This window comes from Chiloscyllium punctatum, chromosome 1 (genome assembly GCF_047496795.1).
Source record: "Chiloscyllium punctatum isolate Juve2018m chromosome 1, sChiPun1.3, whole genome shotgun sequence".
Lineage (NCBI taxonomy): Eukaryota > Metazoa > Chordata > Chondrichthyes > Orectolobiformes > Hemiscylliidae > Chiloscyllium > Chiloscyllium punctatum.
This window is the reverse complement of record NC_092739.1, coordinates 165,870,211-165,897,197: the sequence shown is the minus strand read 5'-3', so window position 1 is coordinate 165,897,197 and position 26,987 is coordinate 165,870,211. Positions and strand designations below refer to the sequence as shown.

Below are 26,987 nucleotides of genomic sequence, written 5' to 3'. Positions count from 1 at the left end.
TACAAATATCTCAGCAAGAGGCCCAGCAATCACTTCCCTAGCTTCCCACAGAGTTCTCGGGTACACCTGATCAGGTCTTGGAGATTTATCCACCTTTAACCGTTTCAAGACATCCAGCACTTCCTCCTCTGTAATCTGGACATTTTGCAAGATGTCACCATCTATTTCCCTACAGTCTATATCTTCCATATCCTTTTCCACAGTAAATACTGATGCAAAATATTCATTTAGTATCTCCCCCATTTTCTGTGGCTCCACACAAAGGCTGCCTTGCTGATCTTTGAGGGGCCCTATTCTCTCCCTAGTTACCCTTTTGTCCTTAATGTGTTTGTAAAAACCCTTTGGATTCTCCTTAACCCTATTTGCCAAAGCTATCTCATGTCCCCGTTTTGCCCTCCTGATTTCCTCTTAAGTATACTCCTGCTGCCTTTATACTCTTCTAAGGATTCACTCGATCTATCCTGTCTGTACCTGACATATGCTTCCTTCTTTTTCTTAACAAGAACCTCAATTTCTTTAGTCATCCAGCATTCCCTATACCTACCACCCTGACAGGAATATACTTTCTTTTAGGGTGTAGGTTTGCTCACTGAGCTGTAGATTTGATATCTAGACGTTTCATTACCTGGCGAGGTAACATCATCAGTGGTGACCTCCAAGTGAAGCAAAGCTGTTGTCTCCTGCTTTCTATTTATATCTTTATAAATAGAACATATAAACAGAAAGCAGGAGACAACAGCTTCGCTTCACTTGGAGGTCACCACTGATGATGTTACCCAGCCAAGTAATGAAACATCTGGATATCAAACCTACAGCTCAGCGAGCAAACCTACACCCTAAACCTCAACCTGAGATACAAACCTTCACAAACCTTGCAATAAACTTTTTCTGGACTCTCGTTATCTCATTTCTGAAGGCTTCCCATTTTCTAGCCATCCTTTTACCTGCGAACATCTGCCCCCAATCAGCTTTCGAAAGTTCTTGCCGAATACCGTCAAAATTGGTCTTTCTCCAATTTAGAACTTCAACTTTTAGATCTAGTCTATCCGTTTCCATCATTATTTTAAAACAAATATAATTATGGTCGCTGGCCCCAAAGTGCTCCCCCACTGACAATTTCCCTTCCCACGTGGTTAAAGATGCCCTCCAACGCATCTCGTCCACATCCCGCACCTCCATCCTCAGACCCCACCCCTCCAACCGTAACAAGGACAGAACGCCCCTGGTGCTCACCTTCCACCCTACAAACCTTCGCATCAACCAAATCATCCACCGACATTTCCGCCACCTCCAAACAGACCCCACCACCAGGGATATATTTCCCTCCCCACCCCTTTCCGCCTTCCGCAAAGACTGTTCCCTCCGCAACTACCTGGTCAGGTCCACGCCCCCCTACAACCCACCCTCCCGTCCTGGCACCTTCCCCTGCCACCGCAGGAACTGTAAAACCTGCGCCCACACCTCCTCCCTCACCTCTATCCAAGGTCCTAAAGGAGCCTTCCACATCCATCAAAGTTTCACCTGCACATCCACTAATGTCATTTATTGTATCCGTTGCTCCCGATGTGGTCTCCTCTACATTGGGGAGACTGGGCGCCTCCTAGCAGAGCGCTTTAGGGAACATCTCCGAGACACCCGCACCAATCAACCAAACCGCCCCGTGGCCCAACATTTCAACTCCCCCTCCCACTCTGCCGAGGACATGGAGGTCCTGGGCCTCCTTCACCGCCGCTCCCTCACCACCAGACGCCTGGAGGAAGAACGCCTCATCTTCCGCCTCGGAACACTTCAACCCCAGGGCATCAATGTGGACTTCAACAGTTTCCTCATTTCCCCTTCCCCCACCTCATCCTAGTTCTAAACTTCCAGCTCAGTAACTGTCTCCTTGACTTGTCCGGACTTGTCCTACCTGCCTATCTTCTTTTCCACCTATCCACTCCGCCCTCTCCTCCCTGACCTATCACCTTCATCCCCTCCCCCTCACCTATTGTACTCTATGCTACTTTCTCCCCACCCCCACCCTCCTCTAGCTTATCTCTCCACGCTTCAGGCTCACTGCCTTTATTCCTGATGAAGGGCTTTTGCCCGAAACGTCGATTTTGCTGCTCCTTGGATGCTGCCTGAACTGCTGTGCTCGTCCAGCACCACTAATCCAGAATCTGGTTTCCAGCATCTGCAGTCATTGTTTTTACCTCAGTCACCTGCCCTGCCTTATTTCCCAAGAGTAGGTGGAGTTTTGCACCTTCTCTTGTAGGTACATCCACAAACTGAATCAGAAAATTTTCTGAACTGAATTGAATTTATTGTCATGTGTATTGAGGTACAGTGAAAAGCTTTGTCTTGCGAGCAATACAGGAAGCTCACAGAGTTAAGGAGCGTAGATAAGTAAATAACAGGTAAACAGCGGCAAAAACAAAACCACAGGTACAGGTGAATATTAAGAGTAGGATAGGTCTTTGAGAATGCTGGTGGCCTTTCCTTGATAGCGGCCTGGTAAATGGATTCTATAAATGGGAGGTTGGCCTTTGTGATCGTCCGGGCCGAGTTCACCACTCTCTAACCGTCTCTGATCTTGAATGATACAGTTACCATACCAGGTAGTGATACATCCAGACAGAATGCTCTCGATGGCACATCTATAAAAGTTGGCAAGGGCATTCACCTTCATTTTCGTCAGCTGTCTGAGGAAGAAGAGACGTTGTTGGGCCTTTGTAACCGGTGCTTGTACACACTTAACAAATTCCTCTCCATCTAAACCCTTAACACTATGACAGTCCCAGTCGATGTTTGGAAAATTAAAATCCCCTACCATAACCACCCTATTATTCTTACAGAGAGCTGAGATCTCCTTACAAGTTTGTTTCTCAATTTCCCTCTGACTATTAGGGGGTCTCTAATACAATCCCAATAAGGTGATCATCCCTTTCTTATTTCTCAGTTCCACCCAAATAACGTCCCTGGATGTATTTCTGGGAATATCCTCCCTCAGTGCAGCTGTAATGCTATCCCTTATCAAAAATGCCACTCCCCCTCCTCTCTTGCCTCCCTTTCTATCCTTCCTGTAGTATTTGTATCCTGGAACATTAAGCTGCCAGTCCTGTCCATCCCTGAGCCATGTTTCTGTAATTGCTGTGATATCCCAGTCTCATGTTCCTAACCATGCCCTGAGTTCATCTGCCTTCCCTGTTAGGCCCTTTGCATTGAAATAAATGCAGTTTAATTTATTAGTCCTACCTTGTCCCTGCCTGCCCTGACTGTTTGACTCACTTCTGTTCTCAGCTGTACCCATCTCAGATCGATCTCTTTCCTCACTATCTCCCTGGGTCCCACCCCCCCACCTTACTAGTTTAAATCCTCCCAAGCAGTTCTAGCAAATTTCCCTGCCAGTATATTAGTCCCCTTCCAATTTAGGTGCAATCTGTCCTTCTTGTACAGGTCACTTCTACCCCAAAAGAGATTCCAATGATCCAAAAATGTGAATCCTTCTCCCATACACCAGCTCCTCAGCCATGCATTCATCTGCTCTATCCTCCTATTCCTGCCCTCACTGGTCCAGGGGTAATCCAGATATTACTATCCTTGAGAACCTCTCGTAATCAGATTGGAAAATAACTTCTTGGAATGTTATCAGAATAGTGTCTTGGAGCAGCAGACATGGGAACTAGTCTGGGATCAGTCTACACTCAATTAGATAATGAGACAGGAGTAATTAATGACTCCATTATAAAGGCAGGCCCTAGATGTAGTTCATATTCATAAGATACAGGAGCAGGATTAGGCCATTTGGCCCATCGAGTCTGCTCCACCATTTGATCATGGCTGCGATGCTCCTCATAGGCAAAAGTGAGGACTGCAGATGCTGGAGATCAGAGTCTAGATTAGAGTGGTGCTGGAAAAGTACAGCAGGTCAGGCAGCATCCGAGGAGCAGGAGAATCAATGTTTCGGACAAAAGCCCTTCAGCAGGACAAATGCCCGAAACGTCGATTTTACTGCTCCTCGGATGCTGCCTGACCTGCTGTGCTTTTCCAGCACCACTCTGATCTAGACTGAGATGCTCCTCATCCCCATTCTCCTGCCTTCTCCCCCCATATCCCTCCAACCCATCACCAATTAAAGATCTGTCTAACTCCTCCCTAAATTTACTCACTGTCCCAGCATCCACCGCACTTTGGGGAGAGTGAATTCCACAGATTCACAACCCTCTGGGAGAAGGAGTTTCTCTGTTTTACATTTGCTGCCCCTTACCCTAAGACTATGACCTCTCACCCCTAGAATGCCCCACACCAGGAAGCATCCGCTCCACATCTATCTTATCCACACCTTTTTATTATCTTGAATACCTCAGTTTGATCTCCCCTCATCCTTTCTAAATTCCAGAGAGTATAATCTGGAATTTCAGGTTTGTGAAGGGAGGAATCTGGGCCAAGATCAGTACTTTAATAAACTGAACCAAGGATATGGAAAAGAGGGTATGGAAACTGAGGTGGCTAAAGTAAACTGGGGGATCAGGTTAAAGGATAGGCTGGGACAGATCCAGGGGCAAGACAATGAAGATTTCTTGACATCCAGCAAAGGCACATTATGGTGAGAGAGAGAGAGAGAGACTCTAGAATGAGGACACACCATCTATGGTTAACCAGGGAAATCAGGATGTGGAGCGGCCAGAAACCAAAAGAGAAAATGCTGGAAAATCTCAGCAGGTCTGGCAGCATCTGTAAGGAGAGAAAAGAGCTGATGTTTCGAGTCTAACTGACCCTTTGTCAAAGCAGGGGCCGGTAATGGACTGGGGTGGACAAAGTTAAAAATCAGGTAGGTAAAAACAATGACTGCAGATGCTGGAAACCAGATTCTGGATTAGTGGTGCTGGAAGAGCACAGCAGTTCAGGCAGCATCCAAGTAGCTTCGAAATCGACGTTTCGGGCAAAAGCCCTTCATCAGGAATAAAGGCAGTGAGCCTGAAGCGTGGAGAGATAAGCTAGAGGAGGGTGGGGGTGGGGAGAGAGTAGCATAGAGTACAATGGGTGAGTGGGGGAGGGGATGAAGGTGATAGGTCAGGGAGGAGAGGGTGGAGTGGATAGGTGGAAAAGGAGATAGGCAGGTCGGACAAGTCCGGACAAGTCAAGGGGACAGTTACTGAGCTGGAAGTTTGGAACTAGGGTGAGGTGGGGGAAGGGGAAATGAGGAAGCTGTTGAAGTCCACATTGATGCCCTGTGGTTGAAGTGTTCCGAGGCGGAAGATGAGGCGTTCTTCCTCCAGGCGTCTGGTGGTGAGGGAGCGGCGGTGAAGGAGGCCCAGGACCTCCATGTCCTCGGCAGAGTGGGAGGGGGAGTTGAAATGTTGGGCCACGGGGTGGTTTGGTTGATTGGTGCGGGTGTCCCGGAGATGTTCCCTAAAGCGCTCTGCTAGGAGGCACCCAGTCTCCCCAATGTAGAGGAGACCGCTCCCTCACCTCCGTCCAAGCCCCTTAAGGTATCCTTCCACATCCATCAAAAGTTTTACCTGCACATCCACCAATATCATTTATTGTATCCGTTGCTCCCGATGCGATCTCTCCATGCTTCAGGCTCACTGCCTCTATTCCTGATGAAGGGCTTTTGCCCGAAACGTTGATTTTCCTGCTCCTTGGATGCTGCCTGAACTGTTGTGCTCTTCCAGCACCGCTCTGATCAGGAATTAAAAATCACCCAACACCAGGTTATAGTTGAACAGGTTTGTTTGGAAACACTATCTTTCGGAGCGACGCCCCTTCATCAGGTGGTTGTGGAGAATCAGGGAAATCAGGGATAATGTTAAACTGAAAAGAAAATTAAAAACTGTCAACTTCTGGCAGTCAAATGGAGTCAGGTCCAATCCTCCTGCAGAGGGCGAGTACAGACACAATGGGCTGAATGGCCGCACTGAGTCATTCTTCTACTTGTTCCCCTGAAGTTCCCAGCCCCGTCTCCTCCGGAGGGTGGCGCTCTTCCCGGAGGCCCTCAGACCTGTGTTGCCTCATCCTCTCCGGCCGGGGGCGCTGTCATGGGAGGTCCTGAGCCCTGTCCTTCCTCCACCTCCCGTCCGCCCGGCGGCGCTCTCCCTGGAGTTCCTGAGCCCTGTCACTCCTCCTCCCGTCCGCCCGGCGGCGCTCTCCCTGGAGTTCCCGAGCCCTGTCACTCCACCTCCCGTCCGCCCGGCGGCGCTCTCCCTGGAGTTCCCGAGCCCTGTCACTCCTCCTCCCGTCCGGCGGGTGACGCTCTCCCGGGAGCGCCTTCTCACCGCTGTGCCGGCTGTCGGGTGTTTATTCCGGGCCAGCGCCGGGCCCTGGGCGGCAGGATGTGGTTCCTTTACCTCCTGAGCTGGCTGTCGCTGCTGCTGCAGGTCGCTTTTGTCACGTTGGGGATCGGTGAGTGACGGTCCGGGGGGGGGGAGGAGGGGGTGAGGAGGCCGGGCTCGGGCCTGACTCCCGGGGGCGGGGAGGCCAGGGTCCACCTGGAGCCGGAGCCGGAGCCAGCCTTGTGCCCTCACTCCCCACAAGGCCTGGGCCTCAGGGAGACTGGGGGGGGTGACATTGACCACCACCCCCCACCCCGATACCCCGGTGGGGGGGGTACCCTGGCCCTCGGTGGGGGATGGGGAAACCGCCAACGTAGGCAGAAAGCGCTCAACCAATCACCGATTGGACGGTGAGGGTCCCCGCCAATCAGCGGCGCTAATGCATCGGGGAGGCGATGGGCGGGCCAATGGGGACGCCCGTTACGACGGAGCCCGCGGGTCAGCCTGTCCGAGCCGGCACCCCATTGGCCCCTCGGCGCAGGCAGGGCGGCGAATGGGAGAGCTCTGTTGGAGTGGGCTGTCCAATCAGAGGCTGTAGGTCTGGGCGCCCCCATTCAAGGAGCGGGGAGGGGGGTGGACGTGATTATAGTGGGAGTGGGGGGGGGGGGGGGGGGGTCTGGGGGTAGAGGATGAGGATCATGGGGTAGGGGTCTAAGTCTGTGGGTGGGGGTTGTGGGGTGAGGATGAGGATCTGGGGGTAGGGGTCTGAGTCTGTGGGTGGGGGGGGTGAGGATGAGGGTCTGGGGGTGAGGATGAGGATCATGGGGTAGGGGTCTAAGTCTGTGGGTGGGGGGGTGAGGATGAGGGTCTGGGGGTGAGGATGAGGATCATGGGGTAGGGGTCTAAATCTGTGGGTGGGGGGGTGAGGATGAGGGTCTGGGGGTGAGGATGAGGATCATGGGGTAGGGGTCTAAGTCTGTGGGTGGGAGTTGTGGGGTGAGGATGAGGATCTGGGGGTAGGGGTCTGAGTCTGTGGGTGGGGGTTGGGGGGTGAGGATGAGGGTCTGGGGTGGGGGTCTGAGTCTGTTGGTATGGTGGGGGTATGGTGATGTTAGATTCTGAGGGTTCAGTGGACCCCAGTGCAGGTGAGAAAGGAAGGAATCAAATCATTAATGGATCGAAGAGGGAATTGGGAGCAGATCTAGTGTTATATGCAGTATTTAAGGAAGTTTGATCATGTTTAGATTGGATGTGGAAAAGGCCAAGGATCACTTGAGGCATAGTCATACAACAGGGAAGCAGGCCCTTCGGCCCAACTAATCCATGTCAACCATGATCCCAAACTGAACTAGTTCCAGTTGCCTGCACTGGGCACATATTCCTCCAAACCTTTCTTATTTATGTACTTACCTAAATATCTTCTATCACTCTACCCGCAACCACCACTGCTTCTGGCAGTTCGCTCCACACACAAATGACTCACTGTGTGATCCTGATCGTATAGTTTAAAAAAAAATTGCCCTGTGTCTTTTTAAAATCTTTCTCCTCTCGCCTTTAAAAAAATATGCCCTCTAGTCTTGAAATCCCCCACCATAGGGAAAAGGCACCTGCCATTCACCTTATCTCTCCCCTTTATTAACCTCTGTAAAGTCACCCCTCAACCTCCTACGCACCAGTGAAAAAGGTCCCATCTTATCTAGCCTCTCCTTCCAACTCAAACCCTCCATTCCCAACACCATCCTGGTAAACCTCTTCTGAACCCTCTCCAGCTGAATAATACCCTTCCTATAACAGGGTGACCAGAATTGGACACAGTACTCCAGAAAAGGCCTGACCAACATCCTGTGTAACCTCAACATGATGTGCCAACTCAAAGATCTGACCAATGAAGGCAAATATGCTAACAATTTCTTAACCACCCTGTCTATATCTGACCCAAACTTCAAAGAATTATGTACACAAACCCCTGTGTCTCTCTGTTCTACAACACTACTCAGATGCAGATGCTGGAAATCAGAGTCTAGATTAGAGCGGTGCTGAACAAAGGGCTCCCTTCCTGATGAAGGGCCTTTGTCCAAACGTCGATTTTCCTGCTCCTCGGGTGCTGTCTGTCCTGCTGTGCTATTCCAGCACCACTCTAATCTAAACACTACTCAAGGCCCTACTGTTTATTGTTATAGTTCTGCTCTTTTCTGTTTTATCAAAATGCAATACCTCTCATTTATTCAAATTAAACTCTCTCTGCCCCTCTTCAGCCCATTGACCCAATTGATCAAGATCTCTTTGTAATCTTAGGTAACCTTCTTCACTGGCCACAACACCACCAACTTTGGTATCATCTGGCCATGCTTTCTATATTCTCATCGAAGTTAACCCAGCACCGATCCCTGTGGAACACCGCTGGTCACAGGCCTCCCTCCACCATCACCCTATCTGTTGCTGTTAAGCCAATGTTGTATCCAATTGGCAAACTCCCCCTGAATCCCTGAGAAAGAAAACCAATTTAATTGAGAGACAGCCAGTTTCCACGGGGTGACAATATCTCAGTCTCTGACAAATTGGAATTGGAGGGTGGGTTTGCAAAACAGTATCAAGGTAACAAACCTCCTCGACAGAGGAGATGGTTCAGGGAGATAGATGTAGCAGAAAATGTGTGGACTGTGCTCAGTTTAATAATACAAGTGTGATCCTGATTGTATAGTCTGAGTGGAAGTGGAAAGGGAAATCAGCCAGAGAGCATGGTTAGAGACTGTAACTGTTATGTTTTGAAAAAGAACATGAAATAACTTCCCGCAGTGCTAGCATTCAGCCCTTAATTAAAATCACACATGATTTTATATGGGATCTCACTCTGTGCAAATTGTCTCCTGCATTCTTATAGCCTTTGGCTGTTCAGAGCTTCAGGACATCCTGTGGTATCCAAGATACAGGAGTTTCTCTGTGGGGAGGGAATTAGAGAGGAGGGGACGTGGAGTGAAATAGAGAGTGGGACAGACTGAAAGAGTAGCTTTATGAAGTGAACTGGGAGAAGATGGCAAGGTTAGACCATAAGACCATAAGACATAGGAGTGGAAGGAAGGCCATTCGGCCCATCGAGTCCACTCCACCATTCAATCATGGCTGCTGGGCACTTCAACTCCACTTGCCCGCATTCTCCCCGTAGCCCTTAATTCCCCGAGACAACAAGAATCTATCAATCTCTGCTTTGAAGACATTTAGCGTCCCGGCCTCCACTGCACTCTGCGGCAATGAATTCCACAGGCCCACCACTCTCTGGCTGAAGAAATGTCTCCGCATTTCTGTTCTGAATTTACCCCCCTCTAATTCTAAGGATGTGTCCACGGGTCCTAGTCTCCTCACCTAACGAAAACAATTTCCTAGCGTCCACCCTTTCCAAGCCATGTATTTTCTTGTACGTCTCTATTAAGTCTCCCCTTAATCTTCTAAACTCCAATGAATACAATCCCAGGATCCTCAGCCGTTCCTCATATGTTCGACCTACCATTCCAGGGATCATCCGTGTGAATCTCCGCTGGACACATTCCAGTGCCAGTATGTCCTTCCTGAGGTGTGGGGACCAAAACTGGACACACTACTCCAAATGAGGCCTAACCAGAGCTTTATAAAGTCTCAGGAGCACAACAGTGCTTTTATATTCCAACCCTCTTGAGATAAGTGACAACATTGCATTCGCTTTCTTAATCACAGACTCAACCTGCATGTTGACCTTTAGAGAATCCTCAACTAGCACTCCCAGATCCCTTTGTACTTTGGCTTTACGAATTTTCTCACTGTTTAGAAAGTAGTCTGTGCTTTTATTCTTTTTGCCAAAGTGCAAGACCTCGCATTTGTTCACGTTGAATTCCATCAGCCATTTCCTGGACCACACTCCCAAACTGTCTAGATCCTTCTGCAGCCTCCCCACTTCCTCAGTACTACCTGCCTGTCCACCTATCTTCGTATCATCGGCAAACTTTGCTAGAATGCCCCCAGTCCCTTCATCCAAATCATTAATATATAATGCGAACAGCTGTGGCCCCAACACTGAACCCTGCGGGACACCGCTCGTCACCGGCTGCCATTCTGAAAAAGAACCTTTTATCCCAACTCTCTGCCTTCTGTCAGACAGCCAATCCTCAATCCATCCCAGTAGCTCACCTCGAACACCATGGGCCCTCACCTTGCTCAGCAGCCTCCCGTGTGGCACCTTATCAAAGGCCTTTTGGAAGTCTAGATAGATCATATCCACTGGGTTTCCCTGGTCTAACCTGCTTGTCACCTCTTCAAAGAATACCAACAGGTTTGTCAGGCATGACCTCCCCTTAGTAAATCCATGTTGAATTGTTCTAATCAGACTCTGCTCTTCTAAGAATTTAGAAACCTCATCCTTAATGATGGATTCTAGAATTTTACCAACAACCGAGGTTAGGCTAATTGGCCTATAATTTTCCATCTTTTGTCTTGATCCTTTCTTGAACAATGGGGTTACGACCGCGATCTTCCAATCATCCGGGACTTTCCGTGACTCCAGTGACTCTTGAAAGACCTTAACCAATGCCTCCGCTATTTCCTCAGCCACCTCTCTCAGAACTCTAGGATGTATCCCATTGGGCCAGGAGATTTATCAATTTTAAGACTTTTTAGCTTTTCTAGCACTATCTCTTTTGTAATGACAACCATACTCAACTCAGCCCCCTGACTCCCTTTACTTGTTGGGATATTACTCCTGTCTTCCACTGTGAAAACTGACGCAAAGTATTTGTTAAGTTCTCCTGCTATTTCCTTATCTCCCATCACTAGGCTTCCAGCATCAGTTTGAAGTGGCCCAATGTCTACTTTTGTCTGTTGTTTGTTTCTTATGTATTGAAAGAAACTTTTACTATCGTTTCTAATATTACTGGCTAGCCTACCTTCATATTTGATCCTCTCCTTTCTTATTACTCTCTTTGTTATCCTCTGTTTGTTTTTGTAGCCTTCCCAATCTTCCGATTTCCCACTGCTCTTGGCCACTTTATAGGATCTCTCTTTTTCTTTAATACATTTCCTGACTTCCTTTGTCAGCCATGGCTGTCTAATCCCTCCCTGGATAATCTTTCTTTTCTTGGGGATGAACCTCTGTACAGTGTCCTTAATTATACCCACAAACTCCTGCCATTTTTGCTCTACTGTCTTCCCCGCAAGCCTCTGCTTCCAGTCTATTTTAGTCAGTTCCTCTCTCATGCCCTCGTAATTACCTTTATTTAACTGTAACACCATTACATCCGATTTTGCCTTCTCTCTTTCAAACTCCAGACTGAACTCTACCATATTATGATCGCTGCTTCCTAAGTGTTCCCTTACTTTAAGATCTTTTATAAAGTCTGGTTCATTGCAAAGCACTAGGTCCAGAATAGCCTGCTTCCTTGTGGGCTCCATGACAAGCTGTTCCAAAAAGCCATGCATTCCATGAATTCCCTTTCTTTGGATCCACTGGCAACATTATTTACCCAGTCCACCTGCATATTGAAGTCCCCCATGATTACCGTGACCTTGCCTTTCTGACATGCCTTCTCTATTTCCCGGTACATGTTGCGTGCCTGCTCCTGACCACTGTTAGGAGGTCTGTACACAACTCCAATTACGGTTTTTTTGCCTTTGTGGTTCCTCAATTCCACCCACACAGACTCCACATCATCTGACGCTATGTCATTCAGTGCCATACATTTAATATTGTTCTTAACTAACAAGGCAACCCCACCCCCTCTGCCGACCTCCCTGTCTTTTCGATAAGTTGAAAATCCTTGGAGGTTTAACTGCCGGTCCTGACCCCCCCCCCCCCCCCCCCCCCCGTAACCAAGTCTCTGTGATGCCTACCACATCATAATCATTCACTATGATCTGTGCCATTAGTTCATCTGCTTTGTTATGAATGCTACGAGCATTCAGGTAAAGCGCCTTAATGCTAACTTTCTTATCATTAGAGATATTGATAAGGTTTCCAGAGATAAGGTTTTCAGCAAGTTAATCAAAAGACAGAAAAGCCAACAAGTATTTGAAGCAAAAGAAAATGGCAGGACCTTGGAAGGGAGTGGGGCAGTGGGATTAGTTTGGGATTGATACAGGGCTATGGGGAGAGAGTGGGGCAGTGGGATTAGTTTGGGATTGATACAGGGCTATGGGAGAGAGTGGGGCAGTGGGATTAGTTTGGGATTGATACAAGGCTATGGGGAGAGAGTGGGGCAGTGGGATTAGTTTGGGATTGATACAGGGCTATGGGGAGAGAGTGGGGCAGTGGGATTAGTTTGGGATTGATACAAGGCTATGGGGAGAGAGTGGGGCAGTGGGATTAGTTTGGTGATTGATACAGGGCTATGGGGAGAGAGTGGGGCAGTGGGATTAGTTTGGTGATTGATACAGGGCTATGGGAGAGAGTGGGGCAGTGGGATTAGTTTGGTGATTGATACAGGGCTATGGGAGAGAGTGGGGCAGTGGGATTAGTTTGGGATTGATACAAGGCTATGGGGAGAGAGTGGGGCAGTGGGATTAGTTTGGTGATTGATACAGGGCTATGGGGAGAGAGTGGGGCAGTGGGATTAGTTTGGGATTGATACAGGGCTATGGGAGAGAGTGGGGCAGTGGGATTAGTTTGGGATTGATACAAGGCTATGGGGAGAGAGTGGGGCAGTGGGATTAGTTTGGGATTGATACAGGGCTATGGGGGAGAGTGGGGCAGTGGGATTAGTTTGGGATTGATACAGGGCTATGGGGAGAGAGTGGGGCAGTGGGATTAGTTTGGTGATTGATACAGGGCTATGGTGTGAATTGACAGTGTGGGGTGTCCAGATAATGGTGTAAAGATTGTGCAGAGTCTGATTGGGTAAATATTGATCAAAAAAACAAAGAACATTACAGCACAGGACAGGCCCTTTGACCCTCCAAGCCTGCACCGATCCAGATCCTCTGTCCAAACCTGTTGCCTATTTTCTAAGGATCTGTATCCCTCTGCTCCCTGTCCATTCATGTATCTGTCTAGTTACAGCTTAAATGATGCTATCATGCCCGCCTCTACCACCTCCACTGGCAATGTGTTCCAGGCACCCACCACCCTCTGTGTGAAGAACTTTGCACCCATATCTCCCTTAAACTTTTACCCTCTCACCTTGAACTCATGTCCCCTCCAAATTGAGCCCTCCACTCTTGCGGTCCATCCTGTCTATACCTCTCATGATTTTGTAAGCTTCAGTCAGGTCCCCCCTCAACCTTCTTCTTTCCAATGAAAATATCCTAATCTACTGAACCTCCCCTCATAGCTAGCACCCTCTGTAGCAGGCAACATCCTGGTGAACCTCCTCTGTACCCTCCCCACAGCATCCACATCCTTTTGGTAATGTGGTGACCAGAACTGCACACAGTATTCCAAATGTGGCCGAACCCAAGTCTTGTGCAGTTGTAGCACGACTTTCCAACCCTTGTACTCAGTACCCCGATGAAGGAAAGCATGCCATATGCCGCCTTGACCACTCTACTGACCTGTGTTGCCACCTTCAGGGAACAATGGACCTGAACACCCAGATCTCTCTGTACATTAATTTTCCCCAGGACCTTTCCATTTACTGTATAGATCACTCTTGAATTGATTTTCCAAATGCATCAGCTCACATTTATCCAGATTGAACTCCATCTGCCATTTCTCTGCCCAACTCTCCAACCTATCTATGTTCTGTTGCATTCTCTGACAGTGCCCTTCACCATCTGCTATTCCATAATGTTAGTGTCATCTGCAAACTTGCTAATGAGGCAACCTGCACCTTCCTCCAGATCATTGATGTATATCACAAACAGTGATCCCAGCGCAGATCCCTGTGGGACACTACTGGGCACAGGTCTCCATTTTGAGAAACTCCCTTCCACTACTACTCTCTGTCTCTTGTTGCCCAGCCAGGTCTCTATCCATCGCTGTGAAGCAGCAGTGCTAACCACTGAGCCACCGTGCCACCCACAAGGAGACAACATTACCAATTCTCCTGTCCTCTGGGACCTCAGTGTCCAAGGATGCTGATAAGATATCTGCTAAAGCCCCAGCTATTTTGTCTCTCGCTTCCCTCAGTAACCTGGGATAGATCCCATCTGGACCTAGGGACTTGTTCACCTTAATGCCCTTTAGAATACCCAACACTATCTCCCTCCTTATGTCGATTTGACATAAAAGTCTTCCATTTTAATTTGAAGCGAGCAAAATTGGAAACCAATATCAGAGAGTGAGTGATAACTCTGACCTGGAAATCAAAGCCTCTGTACTGTGAGAGTGTGACACATTATCATGGGGCATTGATGTAAACAGTATTGCCCCATTCCCTCAGAACCCAGATAAACACTGGAGGGAGGGTGGTGGAGGGAAAGGACGAGATGGATATCATAACAGGGTAAGATAATGAGAGCTCGGAGGATCATTTGGACTGAATGGCCTGTTCCTGAGCTATAAATTATGTGGAATGTGCATAAATTAAAGGCATGTTATTTTATCAACAGCATGGTCTTCAAGATACCTGTCCTATTTTAGACGAACCTCTCTCCTGCTCCTGTCTGCACCTCTTTTGCTGTTGTCACCCATGTAATGTGTGTGTCACCGTCTCTCCCTCTATCAACAGCTGCTGGCTTGTACTATCTGGCAGAATTAATCGAAGAGTATACAGTAATTACCAGCCGCATTATCAAGTACATGATATGGGTGAGTGTGTGTTGCTGTGACCGGGAAGTGTGGGGGAGAAAGGTTCCCAGTTTAATGTGTGACTGTAGGACACTGACTGGATCAGGGCTTCTCTGTGCTGATGACTGCGTTGTAAAGGAGGAGCAGGTGTAAGCCCATTCAGCCCGTCGGGCCTGCTTCCCAATGACTGTGGTTTTGTTTGTGTTATGTTATATGGCCCAGTAATTCACACACTGAGTTCAGGTTTCATCAAAGTTGCTTGCAAACTGGGATTTGTATTGAGGAATAATTTGTGGCTCTCTGCAATCAGTAAAAAACCAAGTTTCTCTCTGTCCTTGTGCAGCTTGTCATTGTTGAGAATGGTCCAACCATAGCAGTACCTCAGAGTGTAGTAGTTTTCAAATGGAGCCTGATTAAACTCCAATTGCCTTTATTTTTGGAAATTCATTGATGGGATGACTGGCTAGGCCAACGTTTATTGCACATCCCAGAGGATAGGTAAGAGTCACAATCAATGGTCTGGAGTCACATGTAGGTAAAAACAATGACTGCTGATGCTGGAAACCAGATTCTGGATTAGTGGTGCTGGAAGAGCACAGCAGTTCAGGCAGCATCCAAGGAGCTTCGAAATCAACGTTTCGGGCAAAAGCCCTTCATCAGGAATAAAGGCAGTGAACCTGAAGCGCGGAGAGATAGGCTAGAGGAGGGTGGGGGTGGGGAGAAAGTAGCATAGAGTACAATGGGTGAGTGGGGGAGGGGATGAAGGTGATAGGTCAGGGAGGAGAGGGTGGAGTGGATAGGTGGAAAAGAAGATAGGCAGGTAGGACAAGTCCGGACAAGTCATGGGGACAGTTACTGAGCTGGAAGTTTAGAACTAGGATGAGGTGGGGGAAGGGGAAATGAGGAAACTGTTGAAGTCCACATTGATGCCCTGGGGTTGAAGTGTTCCGAGGCGGAAGATGAGGCGTTCTTCCTCCAGGCGTCTGGTGGTGAGGGAGCGGCGGTGAAGGAGGCCCAGGACCTCCATGTCCTCGGCAGAGTGGGAGGGGGAGTTGAAATGTTGGGCCACAGGGCGGTGTGGTTGATTGGTGCGGGTGTCCCGGAGATGTTCCCTAAAGTGCTCTGCTAGGAGGCGCCCAGTCTCCCCAATGTAGAGGAGACCACATCGGGAGCAACGGATACAATAAATGATATTGGTGGATGTGCAAGTAAAACTTTGATGGATGTGGAAGGCTCCTTTAGGGCCTTGGATAGAGGTGAGGGAGGAGGTGTGGGCACAGGTTTTACAGTTCCTGCGGTGGCAGAGGAAAGTGCCAGGATTGGAGGGTGGGTTGTAGGGGGGGCATGGACCTGACCAGGTAGTCACGGAGGGAACGGTCTTTGCGGAAGGTGGAAAGGGGTGGGGAGGGAAATGCAGCCACATGCAGCCTCTCCCTAATCTGCTGCCCGACAATTAACTCCAAGTTTGGTTCTGCCCAGCAGCACTGTCCCAAGGCTGCACGGTGCCTGTTTCTCCCTCGGCCAAGTGCTTGGATTTATTAACCCCCACCGGAGTACTGTGAGCAGTTCTGGCGACCATATTATAAAATAGATACGGAAGTATAGGAGACGCTAGACCAATTTACACAATGATGTCAGAACAGCGCTTGTAACCATCGGGGGGGCGGCAATGAGGGTGAAGAGGTTCTTTGGTAAAATGAAGACTGAAGCTGACCTGAGATGGGCTGTCCCAAGAGAGATGTTTCTGATTGTGAGGTGACCAGCATCAATGGCCATTGAGCTATGAGAGTGATTAATGAATCCAGTGGAAAAGCTAGGAGAAATATCTTTGCCCCAAGAGTGATAAGTATGTGGAACTTACTATCACAGGGAGTTGCAGGCATGATGGAGAAAGAAATAACTGACTAGTCAATACGGACAGGGGTGATAGGTGTGGGACACAAAGAATGGCCTGCTTCTGGGTTAAAACGGTAAAAACAATGACTGCAGATGCTGAAAACCAAATACTGGATTAGTGGTGCTGGAAGAGCACAGCAGTTCAGGCAGCATCCAACGAGCAGTGAAATCGACGTTTAGGGCAAAAGTCCTTCCTGATGAAGCTGCCTGAACTGCTGTGCTCTTCCAGCACCACTAATCCTGCTTCTGGGTTGCAGACTGCATTGTGATGCTGAGATTTTTTTCACGTTGAAGGATAAATGCAAGCTGTTCATTTTCAGTTCATTTTCTTGACTCCTCAGTTCTCCACGGCAGTGCTGATTGGACTCTACCTCTTTGAGAACTTTCCTGCATTAATGATTGGAGTTGGACTTTTCACAAACCTCGTCTACTTTGGCCTCTTACAGACCTTTCCATATATCCTACTCACGTCACCCAATTTTATACTGTCCTGTGGTAAGTACCCTTCCTTTTGCTTTCTGGGTGGCCCAGTGTTCATTAACTCCTCAAGAAGAGTGTGTGTGTTGAGGTACGGCAATAGCCACATCCCATTGTAGTTACCTGTAGAGTTCAGTTGGTCCCTCCCTTCCCCCACCCAACTATTCAGTCTAACTAACTGCCCAGTCCCTAGCAGACATGCGCTCACTCTCGCGCTCCCTGTTCCAGGAGTATACAGTGATAGATCAGTCAGCACCACGTCACATGCTTACATTGTGTTAAACTGACAACTGTCTGAACGTGAATAATGACAGTGTGTAAAGAATAATGGACATTTTACTTTTATGCCTCCCACAGTGCTGGTGGTTTGTAACCATTACTTGGCATTTCAACACTTTGCAGAAGAATATTATCCCTTTGCTGAGGTAAGGAACAGCAGTTTATTCAAAGAAAGTCACCTTGGTCTTATAGTGAGCAAACTGTGTTTAAATAATGTATTAGTTGTTATGAGGAGGATAGATATAGGGGAACCAATAGATTTCCTAAAGGAATTCAGTAAGGAAACACCTAACACCAGGGCTGTTGGATTTGAACATAATGTATTAAGTTGGTTAGATCATTGTGTTACCACAGGATGACTGTTGGTTGCTCAGCCATTTAGAGTCCATATTATTTTGTCAAAGACGTCCAGATTAATTTCCCTTGAAATACAAGACTAGGTGGAAATATGAGGAGGAGGACCCAGTGTTACAATACCAACTCCTAGACAAGACAGATTCCAAAATGAAATCTGCCTGAATAGATCAGATTGTTTTACATTTAACGTGGTGGTCATTCACTGTAACACAGGTACCCACCTGCAGGTTTTCTTTAATGCTAAAGTGGTAGTTTATGACACAAAGGGGGGAAAAAATACAAGAGAAGAGTTTGAAAGATTGTTTAAAAAAAAGGCACAGGGAAATAACGCCTCATGTATTTCTCAACGCCATCACTTTGCAGCAATTCAAATCCAGAGAATAATTATAGAGTCATACAGCATTGAAACAGGACTTCGGCCCACCATGGCTTCACCAACCAGAAATGGTCCTCTATATCAAATCTTTAAGTTTGATTTAAGTCCTGTGAAGTCTTCTCACACAAATACACATGAATCTGAAAGCTTACACATTCTCATGTGTTATTAATTTGCATGTTTCTAGCCAAACACTTCTGGTCTGGAAGTTTCACAAGCTAAACTTTCACACCAGTATAACTGCTTTCCCTTTGCTTCTTTATAGAAACTGTCATTAACTCTTGAGTCTTGTCATGTTTCCTTCAAAACTGCCCTCAAAGCTCTCAATTTCTGGGTTTTCTAAACTAAAGCCAATCTTTGATTATTCTAAATCAAAAGTAACCTAATACCTTTAATGTTTAGTCTATCATAAACATCTCTGTATAAATGCTAGGGGCTTGCTCTCTGAGACATACTGGAATTCGGTCAGTGTTCTAGAAAGGACTCTTTCATCTTGTGTACTTTTAAAACTCTTCTTGAAATGACCCAGCACCCATATGCCACTAGTTTGAAATCCGTCTCTAAAAATGGTATTAGTATACCGAGACAAATCACACTTTTGTTAGGACAGGCCACTAAGCGAGAGGCTGAATGCATGAGTGTATAAGAAGGGGCCAATAGAGTTTAATTCGGGGAAGTCTGAGGTTATTCATTTTGTTTGGAAGGCTTCTCTTGTTTGATTATGGACTCCCCTGTTTGGTTACCAGTGAAATCACTTGTCTGGGTTCTTTGTATTCCTTCAGGTGCTGGCTTACTTCACACTGTGCCTGTGGATAACCCCTTTCTCCTTCTTTGTGTCCCTTTCTGCTGGAGAGAATGTCCTTCCTTCCACAATTCAGCAGGGAGGTGAGTGAGACACACCCAAGTTCCTGAACGATTTCTGTTGTATTGCTAGTTAGTGGATTGGTTTATGAGCGAAATGATTAACATTGTTGGTTTGTGGGTTGAGCGATCATGTGTTTAATCGTTCGCAGCATGTGGGTGTCTTCGGCTGGGCCAGCATTGATTGCCCATCCCTAATGCCCTTGAGAAGATGGGGGTGAGCTGTGTTCCTGAATTGTCCGTGGGGATTAGATACAGTGTGTTTTTAGGGAGGGAATTCCAAGATTTTGATCTCGTGACAGTGAAGAAAAGGCGATTTATTTCCACATCAGGATGGTGAGTGGCTTGGAAGAGAAGTTGGAGGGGGTGGTGTCTCCACGTGTCTGCTGCTTTTTCCTTCGAGCTGGAAGGGGTCATGGGTTTGGAAGTTAAAAACCAAAAGAACCGCCGATCCTGGAAAGTGGAAACAAAAACAGAAATTGCTAGAAGCGCTCAGCAGGTCTGTAAGCATCTGTGGGGAGAAATCAGTTAATGTTTTGGGTCCAGTGACCCTTCCTCAGAACTGATAGTAGCTAGGAAAATGCTGGTTTAATTCGAAAAGGTAGGGTGGGGGGGGAGGAGTGATAAATAAATGATTAGAATTAGAAACGCTACAGTGTGGAAATAGGCCCTTCGGCCCAACAAGTCCACACCGACCCTCCGCAGAGTAACTCACCCTGACCCAATCCCCAACCCTATTATCCTATATTTACCCCTGACTAATGCACCTAACCTGCATATCCCTTAGTACTGTGGGGCAATTTAGCATGGCCAATCCACCTAACCTGCACATCTTTGGACTGTGGGAGGACACCAGAGCAGCCGGAGGAAACCCTTGCAGACACAGGGGGGAATGTGCAAACTCCACACTGACAGTCACCCGAGGCTGGAATCGAACCCGGGTCCCTGGTGCTGTGAGGCAGCAGTGCTAACCACTGAGCTACCGTGCTGCCCACATGGGAGCGGATAGAGCCCAAACAGAGAGAACAGTTGGACAGACAAAGGAATGGATAACGATCTGGCTAGGAAGGCCAATAGCTGTGAATGGAGACTGACAATAGGTAGTATGTAATGGCAGACTGTATGGTAACAAGGCTTGGTGTCTGAGGATGGGGGAGCTGGGACAGACTTGATATTGACTCCAGGAGGCTGCAGGGTCCCCAAGTAGAAAATGAGGTTTAGATCTTCCAGCTTGAGCTGAGCTTCAGTGCAGCAAGTCTCAGACAGAGATATTGGCCACCGCTTTGTCGGTCCAACTGTTCCTCGTGTCTGTTTGGACTACATCTGGAGTAACACGTGTAATATTGACATCTGGATGGTTTCATGACTAGACTCATAGAGATGCACAGCACAGAAACAGAAGCTGCAGTCTAACCCATCCATGGATGTCTTGAAACGGTTAAAGGTGGATAAATCCCCAGGACCTGATCAGGTGTACCCGAGAACTCTGTGGGAAGCTAGAGAAGTGATTGCTGGGCCTCTTGCTGAGATATTTGTATCATAGATAGTCACAGGTGAGGTGCCGGAAGACTGGAGGTTGGCAAACGTGGTGCCACTGTTTAAGAAGGGTGGTAAGGACAAGCCAGGGAACTATAGACCAGTGAGCCTGACCTCGGTGGTGGGCAGGTTATTGGAGGGAGTCCTGAGGGACAGGATGTACATGTATTTGGAAAGGCAAGGACTTATTCAGGATAGTCAACATGGCTTTGTGCATGGGAAATCATGTCTCACAAACTTGATTGAGTTTTTTGATGAAGTAACAAAGAAGATTGATGAGGGCAGAGCAGTAGATGTGATCTATATGGACTTCAGTAAGGTGTTCGACAAGGTTCCCTATGGGAGACTGGTTAGCAAGGTTAGATCTCATGGAATACAGGGAGAACTAGCCATTTGGATACAGAACTGGCTCAAAGGTAGAAGGCAGAGGGTGGTGGTGGAGGGTTGTTTTTCAGACTGGAGGCCTGTGACCAGTGGAGTGCCACAAGGATCGGTGCTGGGCCCTCTACTTTTTGTCAGTTACATAAATGATTTGGATGTGAGCATAAGAGGTACAGTTAGTAAGTTTGCAGATGACACCAAAATTGGAGGTGTAGTGGACAGCAAAGAGGGTTACTTCAGATTACAACAGGATCTGGACCAGATGGGCCAATGGGCTGAGAAGTGGCAGATGGAGTTTAATTCAAATAAATGCGAGGTGCTGCATTTTGGGAAAGCAAATCTTAGCAGGACTTATACACTTAATGATAAGGTCCTAGGGAGTGTTGCTGAACAAAGGGACCTTGGAGTGCAGGTTCATAGCTCCTTGAAAGTAGAGTCGCAGGTAGATAGGATAGTGAAGAAGGCGTTTGGTATGCTTTCCTTTATTGGTCAGAGTATTGAGTACAGGAGTTGCGAGGTCATGTTGCAGCTGTACAGGACATTGGTTAGGCCACTGTTGGAATATTGTGTGCAATTCTGGTCTCCTTCATATCGGAAAGATGTTGTGAAACTTGAAAGGGTTCAGGAAAGATTTACAAGCATGTTGTCAGGGTTGGAGGATCTGAGCTATAGGGAGAGGCTGAACAGGTTGGGGCTGTTTTCCCTGGAGCGTCGGAGGCTGAGGGGTGACCTTATAGAGGTTTACAAAATTATGAGGGGCATGGATAGGGTAAATAGGCAAAGTCTTTTCCCTGGGATCGGGGAGTCCAGAATTAGAGGGCATAGGTTTAGGGTGAGAGGGGAAAGATATAAAAGAGACCTAAGGGGTAACTTTTTCACGCAGAGGGTGGTACGTGTATGGAATGAGCTGCCAGAGGATGTGGTGGAGGCTGGTACAATTGCAACATTTAAGAGGCATTTGGATGGGTATATGAATAGGAAGGGTTTGGAGGGATATGGGCCGGGTGCTGGTAGGTGGGACTAGATTGGGTTGGGATATCTGGTCGGGTTGGACCGAAGGGTCTGTTTCCATGATGTACATCTCTATGACTCTTATGACTCTATGACCAGACATCCCAATCTATGACCAGACACCCCAACCCAATCTAGTCCCACCTGCCAGCACCCTAGCAAGGGAATATAGAGGGATACAGACCGAATAAGGGCAGAAGGGGTTTCTTTAAGTTTAGGTAGGGCATGATGATCAGCATAGGCTTGGAGGGCCGAAGGGCCTGTTCCTGTGCTTGTGCTGTCCTTCTCCTTTGTTTGTTCTTTTAGTTAAGTGGAGTCGCATTGGAAACAGCTCAGCGATGGTTTGCCAGAGTAAGACTAGCACTGGGCAGCTCCTCTTCTGAGGAAAGAATGCACAGGGCTGGGCTTGTGTCCACTGGAGTTTAGAAGCATCAGAGGTGATTTCAGTGAAACGTACAAGCTCCAGAAGGGTCATGGCAGAATTGACATGGAAGGGATGCTTCCCTCTTTATCGAGAAAAAGAAACAAAGACATTCTCTGTGAGGAAGTGTTGGCCTGGTGGTGGAGATCGCTCGAGCATTAATCCAGAGATCCAGGTCATGTCCTTGGGGAACCCACGCTCAAATCCTGCCAAGGTGGAATTTGAATTAAATAAAAGTCTGGAATTAAGACTGTAATAACTGTGAACCTATCACCCACCGATTGTGGGTTCTAATGAACTTATCTGGTTCGTTAATGACCTTCAGGGAAGGAAACGATAGTCCTTCTTTGGTCTGGCCTACATGTGATTCCAGATCCACTGTAATATGGTTGACTCTCTCATTCAGGGTGGACTACCCTAACCAAAGGTGCCCACGTTGTGTGAATGGATTAAAAACACATCAGCTCTTTGAGCCTGCTCTGCCATACAGTACGATGGTGGTTGTTCTGATTGTAATCTCAAATCCGCAGTCCTGCCGACCCTGATCACTTTCCACCCCCTCGCTTCACATTCGGGGATTCTGCGTCCATCACCAGATACTCACACCTTACAGAAAGTGTTTGAAATTGGTGACCCCTGACCTTCGAAAGTGGCGAGCAGAGATCAGGAATTGTTCCTTCCTCTGAAGGATGTGGGTTTCTCTCGAGAGCCTTTGAACTCTCTCTCTGAAGAGTGGTGAAACCGTTTTTTTTTGTTAAATGGTCGTAGATAGATTCTCAACACGCAGGTTTTGAAATGGAGGAATAATGATTTCTCAGCAGAAGATGGTAATCGGCAGGAGGGTCAGCGGGTCGAGAGTCAATGTTGACAACACCTAGGGTAAATTCCACCCCCCCAAGGTGGAAACCGTTGTGCTGTGACCTCCAGTGTGTTAGTTTGATGGGCTGGTTTATAGATTGAAAGGGTAGGTCAGTGCGTTGAGTACAGGAGTTGGGAGGACATATTGCAGCTGTACAGGACATTGGTTAGGCCACTTTTGCAATATTGTGTGCAATTCTGGTCTCCCTCCTACAGGAAGCATGTTGTGAAACTTGAAACGATTTACACGGATGTTGCTAGGGTTGGAGGATCTGAGCTATAGGGAGAGGCTGAACAGGCTGGGCTGTTTTCCCTGGAGCATCGGAGGCTGAGGGGTGATTTTATAGAGGTTTATATAATCATGAGCATGGATAGGATAAATAGACAAAGTCTTTTCCCTGGGGTCGGAGAGTCCAGAACTAGAGGGCATAGGTTTAGGGTGAGAGGGGAAAGATATAAAAGAGACCTAAGGGGTGACTTTTTCACGCAGAGGGTGGTACATGTATGGAATGAGCTGCCAGAGGATGTGGTGGAGGCTGGTACAATTGCAACATTTAAGAGGCATTTGGATGAGTATATGAATAGCAAAGGTTTGGAGGGATATGGGCCAAGTGCTGGCAGGTGGGACTAGATTAGGTTCGGATATCTGGTCAGCATGGATGGGTTACATAGAAAGGTCATTTTCCGTGATGTATAACTCTGACTCTGAATGTTTAGGTAAATGGACTGGTTTGTGAGTTAGTTCATGGTTTCTTTTATTTTCCACAGATGACGTTGTGTCAAACTACTTTACAAAGGGAAAGAGGAGCAAGCGATCAGGAATCCTAGTAATCTTCACCTTCATCAAAGAGGCGATCCTGCCCAGTCGACAGAAGATTTACTGACTGTGTGTGTGTGTTCATGAACACTTGTCAAAGTGATGGACAGGGTGCAGGAGGGTGGAGCTGACAGACCAAGAGACTTCCTGACGTGGAGAATTATGAGCTCCTGCTTTGGACTTTAATTTGGGATTTCTTTTGATTTTTGTTTTTGTTCTTTAAATGGTCCCTCCTCCTGAAGGAATATTGGTTGAAGATTTGAAACGCATTATCTTTGCACAGATTTTGGAATTTCGAAGGACTTCAAACAAAAAAAAACAAACAAATCTTGTTCCATTTGGAGAGGACTCAGTTGAAGCTCCCCACATGATGTATTCGGTGTAGACATTGCCATTTTCTAATGGAGTGGATGATTGCTGTACGTGGTCATGATGTTTTCAGTAAATCTTGTTCAGTTTCACACACGTTTCGATTCAGTTCAACTTCAAAGGCACTGTCTCTCTCCTTTGGCTCTTTTTAAAGAGAGTCTTGTGCACTTGCTTTTAGCTGTCTTGTGTTTTACAATCATCCCCAGAACTTGCTGTTTGTCTTGTACTCAAAGCAGTATTAACATCAGGAGAGATATAGTCAGTAACACCAGGAGCTGGGGGGAGAGGGGTTACTGAGTGACAGTGTGAGGGAGCTAGATTAATATCAGTACAGATACAGTCAGTAACACAGGGCACTGGGGGGAGAGGGGTTACTGAGTGACAGTGTGAGGGAGCTGGATTAACATCGGTACAGATACAGTCGTATCACAGGACGCTGGGGGAGAGGGGTTATTGAGTGACAGTGTGGGGGAGCTGGATTAATGTTGATTTGTGGTTCTTGAAACTGTATCTCAATTGTTAAACTCTCAGATTGAAACAGTGACCAACTAGATCGTGAATCCTCGTGTAAATGCTCTTGCTGCATAAAAAAATAAAGTCTTGAATCTCTAGCACATCTTGCAATTCGCTTCGCAGCCAGCAAAGTACTTACTGAAATGTGGTCAATATGTGGGAAACACGGCAACCCATTTGCGCACATCAAGATCCCAGAAGCAGCCAGGTGCTGAATAACGAGATAAATGTTCAGTCAGGGAGAAAAGTTGACCAGGTCACAACGGGTACATTTCCCAATCTTTGCAAAACTACCGTGGGATTATTTCCATCACCTATGGAAATAATTGGGTGTTGATTTAAGTCTGATCCAAAAGCAGAGTTTCATTGGTTTGCTTTGAATCCGTCACTTCATTGGGTGGAGATTATAATCCAATGTCCTCACTTGGCTCGTATTTTCCATTCACTCTGCAGGTCCTTCTCAAGACGAGGGTCTAACACTGGGGAACTCGTCCTTCCGTCAGTGACCTCCAGTCAGAGAGCAATTGAGGAACCTTTTCGCCCAGAGGGTAGTACTGGTTTGGACTCATTCTGAAAGGGAGATCTTGCTCTATTTTAAAAAGTCCTCCATGTACACTTGAATACACACTTACAGGGCTGTGGAACAAATGCTGGAAAGTGGGATGGCTCTCCTTTTGACCAGCATAGATTGGGAGGGGGAGGGGCTGAATGGCCACCACTGCTGTAATTTTCTACATTTGAGGGGGGGGGGGTGGCTATTTATTTAAGGTGGCAGCAAACTGCTCCATTCGGAGAGGCCCTACCAACAGTGTTCAGGGATTAACACAAAGCTAACCAGCGAAGCAACTCTGGCTAACTTTACCTTGCCACTGAAACCAGCCAATGATTTATATTTTCAGTTCATTGATTCAGGCTTGGCCTGCATCTGCCGGTGATCCCCCGTCCTGTGGCCGAGTCTGAACCACCATGGAACTTGAGTTACTTGAGGAGATTGTGGGCTTTGGCCACACTGTTTAAAAATGGCAGCTTTCCCTCCACAGGCAATGTCAGCAAAGCAGATGGATTTTCACACTAACCTGTCACTTCATGCTCACTGAAGTCAGCTTTGTTCCTCCAAGTTCCAGATGGACTTAACGGAATTTAAATTTCCTGGACTCTGTGTCTCATCGTGAGTCCAGTCACATGATCATATCCCATTGGGATCTGAAGGAATTCAGGAAAACTGCCATCTTTAAGAATGCGTGCTGTACGGAGTGTTCCCAGAAAGGGGACAGACTGCAGTTGCACAGATTCTACTAAGAAGAACTGATGGGAATGTCCTGTAGGTTTATAAACTCTGAGTGTTTCAGTTCACCACAGAGAGTGTGCTCGAACACTGCAAACGTTCTGACTCCCTGATGCTGACCGCTCCACTGCTTTCAGATTTGGGGCCTGAATAAACCTGGAGGAATCTCAATATCCCCTTGGAGATGCTGACACTTGGACTGTTTCATATAGAGTGTACACAGGGGGCTGTGGGAGGGGGATTAAATGGGTGTAGAGTGTGATTGTGGGGGAGAGTGTGGACACGGGGGGGCTGTGGGAGGGGGATTAAATGGGTGTAGAGTGTGTGATGGGGGGAGTGTGGACACGGGGGGGGGGCTGTGGGAGGGGGATTAAATGGGTGTAGAGTGTGATTGTGGGGGAGAGTGTGGACACGGGGCTGGGAGCTCTAGGAGGGGGAGTAAATGGGTGTAGAGTGTGTGATGGGGGGAGGAGTCTGGACACAGGGTGGGCTGTGGGAGGGGGATTAAATGGGTGTAGAGTATGTGATGGGGGAGGCAATGTGAACACAGGGCTGTGGGAGGTGGTTTAAATGGGTGTAGAGTGTGTGATGGGGGGAGTGTGGACATGGG

The 26,987-nt window shown here is 47.5% G+C and overlaps 2 protein-coding genes across 7 annotated transcripts in view; one reads left to right on the top strand and one right to left on the bottom strand.

The window, feature by feature from the left end:
* LOC140481630 (heat shock 70 kDa protein 12B-like) overlaps nucleotides 1–5,978 on the bottom strand; it is a 168,158-nt gene extending 162,180 nt beyond the window's left edge. For all 5 annotated transcript variants that reach the window (XM_072578169.1, XM_072578128.1, XM_072578138.1 and 2 more), the window contains exon 1: nucleotides 5,502–5,978. Coding sequence is in view for 2 of the 5 variants with exons in the window: in XM_072578138.1 (XP_072434239.1) it covers nucleotides 5,502–5,509 (8 nt within the window). In the remaining 3 variants the exon portion in view is untranslated. The remainder of the gene's footprint in view (nucleotides 1–5,501) is intronic.
* Nucleotides 5,979–6,254: 276 nt separating this feature from the next.
* On the top strand, nucleotides 6,255–24,671 carry tex261 (testis expressed 261). 2 transcript variants are annotated; one of them, XM_072578215.1, is made up of 6 exons: nucleotides 6,255–6,384; nucleotides 14,882–14,961; nucleotides 17,178–17,331; nucleotides 17,671–17,738; nucleotides 19,108–19,210; nucleotides 24,162–24,671. In XM_072578215.1, exons 1-6 carry the CDS (start codon nucleotides 6,315–6,317, stop codon nucleotides 24,275–24,277), a joined length of 591 nt encoding a protein of 196 aa, XP_072434316.1. In that variant the 5' UTR covers nucleotides 6,255–6,314; the 3' UTR covers nucleotides 24,278–24,671. The 2 variants fall into 2 exon arrangements, with proteins under 2 accessions (XP_072434316.1, XP_072434324.1); XM_072578223.1 differs by having other exon boundaries at nucleotides 6,275–6,384; nucleotides 14,763–14,961.
* Nucleotides 24,672–26,987: the final 2,316 nt, after the last annotated feature.

Coding starts and splice junctions, on each gene's coding strand:
- tex261 (XM_072578215.1), top strand. CDS start 6,315: ATGTGGTTCCTTTACCTCCTGAGCTGGCTGTCGCTGCTGCTGCAGGTC. Junction 14,962..17,177: donor TTATCAAGTACATGATATGG/GTGAGTGTGTGT, acceptor TTGACTCCTCAG/TTCTCCACGGCAGTGCTGAT. Junction 17,739..19,107: donor AATATTATCCCTTTGCTGAG/GTAAGGAACAGC, acceptor GTATTCCTTCAG/GTGCTGGCTTACTTCACACT.